Consider the following 12,343-nt stretch of genomic DNA (forward strand, 5'->3'; position numbering starts at 1 on the left):
ACTAAGTGGAACTAGAGCTAAGGAGCAAATAAGCAGCTAACTCTTCCCCAAACCCAAATCTGCCTTTAATCCATTAAATTACACCTGTCACCACAAAGTTAGAGTTATTAAAACTACTTCCTGATCCGAGGAGGGAAAAAAACCCATTAAAAACACACAAAGGCCTTCAATCAGCATTTAATTAACACAGCAACCTTTCCCCAGTGCTGGCAATCACTTTGCTATCTGCCAGATTAGTTGAAGGACGTGAATACAGATAGGAAATGACCAAAACAACTTTGAAGCCATGGCAGTGAGGAAAATAAGTATGCAAATAAAGAGAGGAAGAGGAAGAGGGAGCTAGAGAGGGAGAGAGATTGAAGAGGGGGGATATTGCAGTAGTCGATTAACTTGTTGCTCCAGTAGTCTCCAGACGTCCTGTGGCCTTTATGTCAAGTCAAGCGTGTCATTTCGGCGGAGGGAACATCACTTAGAATGAGGATCACAAAGTGGTTCAATGCCTGCGTATCTCTTAGAAAAATGTAATTCCACAATCGGCAACAACACTCAAAGAAGTGGAGTAAATGGAAAAAAGATTGCCCACTACTCGACATGCATACGTGTTCCAATACTATATCAGTATCTATAACTACCAACCTGGACTGCTGCTCCACAATCAGCACACACACACACACACACACACACACACACACACACACACACACACACACACACACACACACACACACACACACACACACACACACACACACACACACACACACACACACACACACACACACACACACACACACACACACACACACACACACACACAGAGAGAGAGAGAGTCAGGACTCATGTGATTCATCTTGTGCTGTGTTATTGTGTTCTCTCCCACCTGCGGTTCCTGTCGCACATCTGTGCCTTTGGAGCAGAGGGAATCTCTCTTTTTAAATTTCCTCTCCCTGGGTTTGCTTCCCTCTTTTCCTCATACATTGAGTTTTTCCTCTGAGCTGAGTCTGTTGTTGTGGGTCTGTAAAGCCCTTTGAGACTTTGTATGTGATTTGGGGCTATATAAATAAATTGGACTTGACTTGACTACACAACTAGGGTCGCCGTGGAAAGTAAAAATGCTTTTTATCGTTTAAATGCTTAGGAAAGGGCTGAAATAGCAATACTGACACCAAAAATGATAATAAAATACAGAGAGATAGATATATTGGCCAATCTTCACCCAAACTAATTTATCTGCTGACCTTTGATCGTAGCCAGACTCTTTTCGCCGGCAGTGAAGTGTGACCACTCGGTGTCCTTCGCTCCTCACGTCCTGGCTAACTATCCACTGAGTGGGGTTGCTGGGCCGAGCCCCCAGAAAGGTCACGCCCTCTTTCAACTTCACCCTGCAGAGAGAGAGAGAGAGATAGAGAGTCAATCATAATGTAACACATGTGTGGCCCAATGGAGAAAATCCTCAATTCGGTAAATCGGCGAATGTGCCCAGCTGATGCTTGAATGGCAGCTGGGGCGAGAAAGACAATGAGGATTCTTTCTTCCTCCTTTTTCTTGTGCGTTATCATCCAGATGGTTCACCATGACGCATTTCAAACAGTGTCCCATCTGCTTTTTGTCATACAAATTGTGCTTTTTCAGAGGAGAGCTGACACCATTGATTACACGTGTGTTATGAGCGCTTTGTTTCCAATCAAATAATCACAAATGTACATCAAGCACCTGCTACTCCCACTGCGTCATTTACTTGTGTATGTCACGCAGTGTTATAGGCCGGTGGTGCCATATAGCACGCAGAGGTAACGTGAGGCTTCAGGCATTTAATTTTCATTTCTTTTCAAAGAGTATGTATTAAAAAAGGATTAAAAATAACCTTCTGGCATATTGGGATTTGCTATTCACAGCGATTGTGCTGTTAGCCACAAAATGAGGATGTAAGTGGGATGCATACGACTGTCCTATAATGCCACTTCTCTCTGTGCTTTTCCCCCCCTCAGTAATAGATTCACTCCATCCAAGTCTGAAAAGGAGCATTATGAAAAGGTTTCTTTGACTGTAGCATAATTGCAGCGTCAACGTCCTTGGCTCCCCGGGCTACAAAGGAAGGAAAATCTTCATCAAAAAATGTTTATGAAAAACTCCCTCAAATGTAGCCCGGTTGATCAAAGGGCGGGGGTGGCAATCCATCGCATAACCTGGCCAAAGGGAAACTGGGACGGACAGGAAAACTGACATCCAATCACATCCTCTTTCAATTCCGTACCAGGTGGAACCTGATGAAGACCAAACATGGGCCTTCGCTTTCATCCCGAACCTGTTGCCTCCCTCGTGCCGTGTGATTGCCTGTCTGTATGCCAATGAATATAGCCGCCCCCTCCAGTCGGGCCTCTTTCTTTGATGTAATGCCTTATCGGGGTGTGAAGAGGTGAATTCTGAGTGAAAGCGGGTGATACGACAGATGGTGTGCTTCTATTTTCTATTAGAATGAAGGTAAACACTACACTTAAGGGTCACTCTGAATATAGAGCGTACGTGTATGAGTGCAAGGCGTTCCTGACATAATGTGCTGCTTTCTTGCCACCTGCTTCCTTCTCTTTTATGTCATGGATGTATCTGGAAGTGGAAGCCTTTTTTTTTTTGCCACAACATCACGTTAAGTCTCTGACCTGCAGAAAGCAAAGCGAAACATTAATAACATGCAAATGTGTCACCAACATCGTTCTATTCCTTAAGAAAGAGCCTCCTGTAAAGTAGATCTATGTAAACATGTTTACTTTGGAAGTGGGTCTCCTGAGAGGGCGGCATGGTATGATTTACATTCCATAGCGTCAAATCATAGGGAGAGAGAACATCTGAAGCTGCTCGTTATCACACAGTGTGCAATGCGATGTTGCAACAAAGGATTGTAAAAAAGTATAGGAAAAAATCGATCAACCAAAATGAATATAAGAACATCAAAATCTGTCAACTTTTAAAGTTCCCCAAAGTAGAAAAAACACTGTCACCAGAAAAGCAAAGCAGTGTGGTCTCATGATTGTAAGTAATATCCGGTTTTCAACTCAAAATCCATCAGTCAGTGTCAGGGTTTGGGTTCAGTCCTTGACAGAGAGAATTATTTGTGGACTCAAAGCCGTGTGCCAAGATGGGACAAAGAAGAGGAAGAATGAAAGAAATATCTCCACTGCAAGCGGCAAGAAACTGTGATCTTGTGGGTTAAACTTAAAAAAAGTGTTCCAAAAACAAGTCGGGTAGCGGCAAATTTCCACTCACACGTTTACCCATGTGTAAAAGCTGACTCGCTAGGGTTACAACTGAAATCCCACACTCTGAGGAATAGTCGGAAAAGATCACAGCATTTTTTTCCTTCAGAAGTCGCAGGCGGAACACAGCACAAGTAAATTACAACTCCCTGCAACTCCTGGAATGCATAAGAACGGCACAATTTAAGAACTAAAAAGGGGTCAGGGTGGATTTCTTTCCCCCCTCCTCGAAAATAAGAAGTCCACTGTGAAAGGAAGCACTGAGGACGAGGACGAGCTCGCGGGCAGTGAGGCACACCGCCCGAAACACTTCACAGTCGTCCCAGTGGAGCGGCCGGGGTCCAACTTCTGGTTTGGTCAGGCCTCAGTGAGCAGGATGTCTATCAGCGCTTTCCAGCCCGGGATCCTGAATGCTCTGGTCTCAGAGGGGGGTACCAGCCAATACCCTGCAGACCATATCCAGGCACACTGAGCCGTTGTCGGAGTGTCTTTTATTGGCTTAATGGACAATTTGGCTTTGTGGCCAGCGTGCGTAAGAGTCCCCATCAGGTTAAATACCACTCATCCCATACTACTGACGATTAGATTCCAGCTGGAGCCTCACCCAGGGAATAAACGCGTCCAAACTGTGTGGATATTTGAAACATAGCCAGTTAAGCAATCAAGCGATGTACACCCATAACATGATTTAAAAATAAATGAATTAAAAACTGCTGCACAAAATAGTTCCAATATCAAATATTTAGTATGTAACGGGAAGCTATGAATACTGGCTGAACACTTTAGAATTGCGGCCAAAATCCACAGTCCTCTTTCCAAAGTTAATAGGAAGTTTTGTTGGTCTGAGTTTACGTTTCAAAGTTAGCATGTTTTAGTGGGAAATGATTGCTGGTGAACAACACACCAAAGGCACCGCATCATATGTTTAGTCTGATCTCTCGTCAGCCGCTGCCAGCTCAACTCAACGAGGCTGCAGAGTTTTCTCAATCAAACCTTCTTTGATTTGATGATTCTTCACATTTTACAGACACCACACACATACACACACACAAGCAAGCCTGTGTTTACGTCTGTGTAAAAGCTGCAAGCCACAATTTTGCTCAGTCCTCTCTGCATCCCTCAAAGAAAAATGAGGCACCCCGCCGTGTTCGCCGTTCTTCCCTTATTTCATGAATACTTACAAAAAAACAAACAAGAGCAATTTGTCATCAGTCATTTTTTGCCTCTATTCCTGTCCTCAGATGAGTGTGATGGCTCACAAAACAAAGCCTACACACCAAATAGCAGAAGATGTCCATCCACATACATCCAGTGGAAAATGGCCGACTGATCAGGCAAACTAGAACTGCCGAGGCCTCGCATTAGACTCAGCATGGGGAATTAGGACATTAGAACATTATATCCCAACAATGCATATGTTGTGTACATGTCATTATCTGTACATTATGTTTACACTTCCAATGTCTGTGCTGTGATTAAGGCAAGGGATTCTGAACAGTGAGTGTTAATAAGATAGGCCCCAGGTGAAAGAATGCATGCTTGGATGGCTCCGGCTATAAAACAATGAGTGGGTAGAATCAGTGGCCTATTACCCTAAAACCCCACTAGGTAACTGCAAGGCACTACAGCACAAATGTTATCTAGATATTAACATATAGTATACACATACAGAGAGAGAGAATAATGGATATTTTTTGAAGGCTGTTTTCGCTGTATTGTTTTGAATAAACAAGTCGTAAACAAACAGCACCGCAGCCTTCTAGTGTGTGATCGGGCATGCTCATACACACACACACACACACACACACGCTCATGTGAGACACAACTGGGTGTGACAGGATGGAGCCACTTGTTTGGGACTAAAGCATGAGTGACGCAGGGAGAAACCTTTTTGCCCTTTAAAACTCAAATAATACAAGCTGCAAATTAGTGCATTAGTAACTGAAGTGTTTTATTTTAGTTATGAACATGCCTTTTGAGTATTGCCACGGTAACTGGAAGGTTGCGCTAGTTTTAAGTTTGAGTGCTGTACAGAGACCCAAATAAACGGGAGGGCGGGACTCCCCTTCAAAGACAGACAAGCAAAAACAAGAAAATGAAGAAGGGAACAGGTGATATCAAAGCACCTGGGCTCTCCAAAGTGTCTCAATAGCTCTCCTGTGGACCCCACTGAGCTACAGTCAAGACCAGAGTGTTCTGAATAACAAGCATCACACGACTAGATTGAGAGGTAAAGCGGCGAACAGAGGGAAGACGGAGGCAGTACAGTGGCTCCAGATGCAGACGGCTTCAAATGTGTCTGGAACCATAAGAGGAACTGACAAGTCGGCAGCACAGTTGTGAGACCGAACAAAGGGAGATGGATGCAGGTAGCGCAGAGGCAATCAGGGAGCACATACTGGTCCGCTCACAATTCTCATGCCATTCCTAATGTCATCAAATCCCTTTCTCTGGAAGAAAAAAAAGAGGAAAATCGCTGCGTTTTAACTCTAACTGTTTTTTTCTTGTTCTTAAATCTCTCTCCCCACTCTGTTCTGCTCTCTCTCTCTTTCTCTCTCTCTCTATCCCTCACACACACACTCGCTTAACATTTCAGTGGAAATCCAATTAGGTTGAAGCTGGGTGATAACTGCCGTCCCCAGCCAGCATTCTATATACTTCGACCCCCATCTTCTCTCCGCTTTCCTCTCCCCGCTCTCTGTCCATCTGGCTGTGTCTGGCTGCTCCTGGCTCCAGTGCATCACGGGGGTGGTGACCTGTTCCCACCGTTTCCCTCGCCGACTCCTCGAAAGGAACATATGAATCCTCAATCAGCGGCTTCAGGAAGCTGCATTTTCTGTTTTACTAGGCCATCCCGCCCACATAAACAGGGCGCTGAGAATGTGACGGCTCAGTGGGGAACACAGGGAGAAGATGGCAGGGAGATGGTGGGAGGACAGTACTTTGTGATGGTTTGTAGTTGATGGCTAATGGAACAGTGCGGCGCACCGCTGTCTGGTGGCGCGAAGCTGCCGCAACAAAAAGACACCGGCGACAAGAACACAAAACACACAATAACAGCGGTCCAAGTTGAGTTGCAAACAAAAGCATAAATCAGGCCAAACACCTACACTCCACCCCCATAGCAACAACTCAGAAACACAATCCTCATCTTATTTCATCTCGGCAACGTACAATAACACAAAGTTTGGTCATGAAGTATGGTCTTCAAGGTACAAAGGCTCATATTTATAGTGTAACATGGTATGGAGGATGTGTTGAACATCATGCATGCAAGTAAGAAAAACACACAGATCCTGAACTGACCTGAATCTTTTCTTTTGACATGTTTACGTCACACATGTACATATTGTTCCTACCGGCTAAATACATCTTAACGGACGTTTAGGAGGAAAGTATGAGCGTAACTGCAAGCGTCTGGCCACCCTCCGTCTGATGCTGTAGGCAAATCAGGACAGACCAGGTATGGAGCTGTAACAGGGTTTTTCGGTCAGTGTGCACAGTGGTGCTGCAGCAAAGGGAGAGTAGAAATTCATCCTCTTTTTGTTTACGCATACTCAATAACTTGCGTATTCTCTGTGATTTGGAATTTTGCCATTCAAGTATACACAACTTCTTTCCAGTCCTGCAGTAAAAGTACATCAATGCCAATTTCTACATTGGTCGATATATTAAAGTACTAAAAACAGTACTCAAGTAAAAGTATAAATCAGAACCTTGCTTCTTTAACCTTAGAGTGCTTTTACAAAAACATATGCGTATGTGTATGTGTGGCGGTCATCTCCCTTTAGTGATATGGTATGATGGATTTACTGCACAGACCGTGCCTCATGGCTCTTTTATGCCTCAGAACAGCAGCATCAACACACACACGTTCCTCCATTTTTATTCCCTTTTCAAACAGACACGGGAGAGAGAGCAAGAAACTGATAAGATGGAAGAAAAAGCAAGGAGCGCATGATAGAAGCAGGTTTGAGGAAGAGGCTGAGTGACTGAGTCAGTGTGTTTGCAGGCACAGAGCGTGACTGTGCACTCGGCAGCTACTTAAATCAATCTGTCGCGCTGCTCATCTCCACCGTTCAGTGGAGAAGGAAAACAGATGCTTCCATGCTATAGGCTACCAGGGACCGGAATAAACACTGGAACACTGGACTGCAGGTTTTTATTGTAAACACTTTAAAGTCCCCATAAAACGCTAAGAGGACAACAACAGCTACAGCCATTCAAAGTCTCCCAGTCCCTTTATGAAGGCGGGGCAGCATCACGGTCAAGTAAACATCAAATCCTCCAGGACAATCATCCATCAACGTTTTCTCTTAGCATGAATTATTCACGCGTTCCGTCTGTTCACCCACATTATGCCAATGTAGGCGGTACGGTGGCTCAGTGGCTGGCAAGACCGGGTGAGAAGGTCCAAGGGTTTGATTCCTGACCTGGGGCAGGATCCTTGAATGCGGAGTTTTTGCATGTTCTGATGGTGGCGCCATGACAATAACATTTTGATAATAACCTGTTAAAAGTCATCTTTGAGAGACGGAGTCATAGCTGGAGGATTACTCGGCCTTGGCGGAGGTATGCACTTTCTAAGTGGCTTCTAATTTATTACATAGAGGCATACATCAGGTCTATGGCAGGATGTATAAAAAGTGAAATAAGAGTATAAAACACAGTGTGCAACAAGATATTTAAATAGTTTTGGGGGTTTTGCTCATTTTGTGTTAGCGGGGGAGTCACAGAGTGAGGCTGCCATGTTGGACCTACAGCAGAAGTCATTTTCCCTGCATGCCAGGAGAGACATTTCATTGGCTTTTTATGTTAGAATCGCACAGCCGAGATTACAGAAGTACCCATTGTTATTCCAAGTGGCCATAAAACTGAGGAGAAATGTGTTTTGTGTGGAGATCTGTTTGCCAATTACACCGTCTTCTGTGCAGGCTCAGTGTGAGCGGAGAGGGGGAGCGTCGTCACAAATCCCATATGAAGAATTCATGCGACTGCCATCGTGGCGTGCGGTTTTTGGGGGTAGTTCTCACAGAATGCCACCGCCTAATTGGATTTCCCCGACATTCAAGAGCACAGTGAGAGCAGGAAAATCAGGAAATGAAGCGGCAGAGAGAAAGGAAAAGAGTCAACAATTCAACAATGTGAAGCTTCTAAGATATTTCAAGTTGTTTCTAAAACATTTGCACACACTTCCCCTCTATTGTTTCATCAGATACAACCGCACCGAGTTGTCTCACCTATTTATTAATGCAACATGATTGACTGCAGGTAGGAACCAAATCACACAGTTCCTGATTTCCTTCAGGGCTTAGCGCAGCCCTTCTTTTACCCTGTGAATTGCAATATCATCCCCTGTTGGAGCATTTCAAAGTGTATTTGAGAGCAGCTGATTTCAACTGAGCTTAACAAAGGCTGATTCCTGCATGGAGGCAGACAGGCGGCTGCAGGCTAATCTGCAGACGAATGCCTGTGCATAGGTAAAGAGGCGCCTTTCACTTAGAGCACGACAGCAAGCACTCCCAAAACACAGGCAAATGCAAATGTATGTGACATATAGACACATACTGGAGCAGACCTTTGTCAAACTGTGGCGACAAGATAATGGCAGAACGTGGCCTTTAGCAAGAGAAGCTGTGCTTGCACACTCCACTTCCTGTGTTTCACATCCTTTTCATTTCCAATGTTAAGAAAATAGGGGAATAGACAAATGTGTGTGTGTACCCAGAGGAAATGTTCAGGAAAATAAAATGACATGAAAAGGTTTAATCTGCTGCACACACACACACACCCACACACATGCTGACATCTCCGCTTTTATGTGTTTGTTGTCAGACTTAAAGAGTGCATATTGATTACGTAATCAGGGTGAAGGAGAAATGGTAGATCCTCACGTGAATTGCGTGGAAAACTAAAGCGTCTGCACTCCACTCCATGGAGAAAAGTGACCATTTTGCCGTCTCCTCAATGTCATTGCTGTCAAAGACTGCAGTGTTCGAAACCACAGACTTCAGGTTTTTAGCACAAAGAAGGACGCTTTCATTTCACTTTTACCTTTGAGAGTTTCCTTTCCAGAGCTACAAGCTGGTGAGACAAAGAATAACACACAGTGAGTATAAGCACCTGCTGTATGTGCACTGAGGTGTCGTATGTCACTGTTGAGCAGACTGTATGCTGGAAACTGTAGCTGCATTTCCATACATCGGCTGATAAAATCAAGAGGTATTCAACATAATTATCCAATGTGCATTAATACATCGAGAAGTTACCTTGTTTTTATTATATCGCCTATTTTACAAGCATTATTCAATAGATTTCACTTCCCCACAGTAAATGAATACGGAGCCGAGCAGGGAATTATTACAACACAGCAAAAATGATGGGGCACTTTCCTTTTTCATCTACTCTAAACTAGATGAGCAGAATCCACAAAAGCTTTTACACCGACCCCAAAGTAACCGTAACAGAGACTTTCATTGCTGAACATGAAATGGCGAATATCCAACTTAAATCACAGTTGTGTCTGAAGTTGCATTGGTGGTGCTTAGATCAGGTTGAGCTTTCTAATATCGGTCTGCCGCTGAACTGCATTCCTGTTGCGACACCGTGGCACCGCTCCTCTGGGACAGTATATCAAGGTGATGCGAGTACAAAATGTGTGCATCAACAGGGGCGGATGAGGGTCATAAAACTACACGGCCGTATGCGCTGATGGACTGATGCCACGGCAAGCAAAATGGCAAAGAGCGCGCCCAGGGAGGGGGAAGGCAGGGTGGGTGCTCGCGGCTCTTGGTCCTTAGTATTCAGAATGACATTGGCTTCTTAACCTTCCCATAGAGCTCAGGGTTATTTACACCAGCCAGTAGCTTCCGTCGCTCTTTCACACATCCCCTTGTGGGCCATCCCGCCCCCTCTACCCTCCCGGAGGCGGTAAAAGATAAGCATTGTACGGCGGCAGCGGCAACTCCGACACCGCTTCAACAACATGAGGATTTAGCTCGCAAACAGAGGACTAATGCGTGGCACGTGTGGAGAATCTCTGATGCACGTCCATCTGCTCGTGTGCGGCTAAACATGAAAGGAAATGCACGCGCCGGCAACACACTCCGGCTTGTGTTAGAGGGAAATAAAAATAACAGAAGCATCCAAGAGTTCATACAGAGACAAGTGGGTAAACTCACTCACTCATTCACTCACTCTCTCTCCAACACACACACACACACACACAGTACGGTTTTGAACAGCCTGCTGTGTAAACGGCCCCCGGCATGGCACACTCTAATGCTCACAAAATTGCCTTTAATTGGTGGGAGAGAATAAGATCGATGCAAACCATGTTTCGAGAACCAGCAAAGGGGGAGGAGAGGAGAGAGGAACAAAGCTTGAAACGTACAGGTCAACAATGACAAGAGGCTGTTTAAGAAATGACAAATGCTGCTGTAGTGTTGTGTTGGGTAATTGCCATTTCTTTTCCTCAATGGCCTCGTGAATCGGCGTTACAGCAGATATGCGGCATGGAGAGCAAGGTTATTAGCTTATGTCATTGAACTAAAAACCCAAAGTGAAACTGCAACAAACGCAAGAAATGAAATAGAAACTAAATAAACACAAAGTGAAAGGAAAAATACAAGAAACAGAAATGAAAATCTGTTGGTTCCATCTCTGAATTTGAAACAGCCGATTCACCGGTCGCCCCTCCTCTCTAAATAGTCTAATCGATAGAAAGCGTCAATGCCACAGAGCCACAGGCAGAACTCCAACCTACGATTTGTCGCACAGAGAAAGAGCTTTTAGATTTGACTGCTTTCCGATGAGAAGGTAGCCTAAAAATACAAACATGGACATTTGATTTGCAGCATCAGTGGGCAAGGTTATTAACCATTTACATTTCTTGGCTGAAAATTAAGATGAACAAGAAAACCGAATCAATTTTCCCATATCAAAATTTGTAAAGCATTCTATTTTTCATAAGGTCAAGTGGTATACAAGCTTAAAAGCTACAGAGAATTTGGTCTGGAACAACTGAGAGGAAAACAATGAAGAGAAAACTATTTGATGTATTTTATGGCAACGTGTTGAAAATACATTTTACATTTACAATATTGTATTTGTTTGGTAGGTAGTTTTCTTATCGTTTGTCGGCTTCTCCCTTTTTTAAAAGCTAAAGACCAAACGATGGAAACACAAAGCCGAAAATGAAGCTAAATCTCGAACATAACATTAGAATAAGTACTAGAGAATGCACAATGATGCATGAGGCCCCTCTGTGCCCCGTGACCCGCCCCCCACTCGACCCACGACTGCTTTGATGTAAATTAGCCGTCGGTCTCAGGCACATGTCTGATCACCATCATTTCATCCAGGGCTCGCTGACCTTTAAAGAGAAAGCAGCGGTAGGACAGCCGCCCACCTTGCACAGAGATCAACACACCGAGAGATAAAACAATAACAACCCCAGAGGCGCCTCGAGATGACACAGCAAAGGGTTCAACATGTAGACTGCAGCGACGAGGGCCCAGGGTTGTAAAAGGATATATTCAAATGTGCGGGAATGTGTGTGGATGGGAGCGGGCGGATAGGTTTGTGTGTGTGTGTGTGTGAATGGCTCGGTGTATGGATTCTCATACAAAGTCATGGTTAAGTACGTCAAATGGCTTTAAGGGAGATAAAAGCCCAAATCACAGGCAAGAGGGACGGCGCAGAAGACAAATCAAATCGGCAGCTCGAGGAATCGACTGTAATCTCCCATATGTTACCGTCTCCTTACCAAATGCTCACAAATGGAAATTGCACTTTTTCCATAAATTACTCCCAAAGTAGTTGATAGGCATTACAATATTCTATTTGCAGTCTCCCCAGGTAAAATCCATGAAAGTCAGCCAGTAATGTCAATGAAATTAGAGAGAATGCTCCTTATAAAAGATGGATTCCCTCTTCTTTCCGCTGGCACCTTGTTTCTAAACACAAGGTAAATGGGATTAGAAAGACAATAATGTTATGCCAGAAGGAAGCACTTAGAGAGCCCGAATCCCACCAATGCCACCAACAGTTATTGCTATCTTGCCATCACGCGCAAAACCTGCACTTCTGTG

At 44.4% G+C, this 12,343-nt stretch overlaps 1 protein-coding gene across 1 annotated transcript in view; it reads right to left on the reverse strand.

The window, feature by feature from the left end:
• LOC143003397 (transmembrane protein 132C) overlaps positions 1-12,343 on the reverse strand; it is an 85,154-nt gene that overhangs the window by 52,143 nt on the left and 20,668 nt on the right. Inside the window, 1 exon segment of the mRNA XM_076154014.1 lies at positions 1,239-1,382. Within this exon segment, the coding sequence (XP_076010129.1) occupies positions 1,239-1,382 (144 nt within the window).

The sequence above is a fragment of the Genypterus blacodes genome, unplaced genomic scaffold, assembly GCF_046128005.1.
Source record: "Genypterus blacodes isolate CSIRO-AG114 ecotype Tasmania unplaced genomic scaffold, CSIRO-AGI_Gbla_v1 ptg000061l_1, whole genome shotgun sequence".
Classification (NCBI taxonomy): domain Eukaryota; kingdom Metazoa; phylum Chordata; class Actinopteri; order Ophidiiformes; family Ophidiidae; genus Genypterus; species Genypterus blacodes.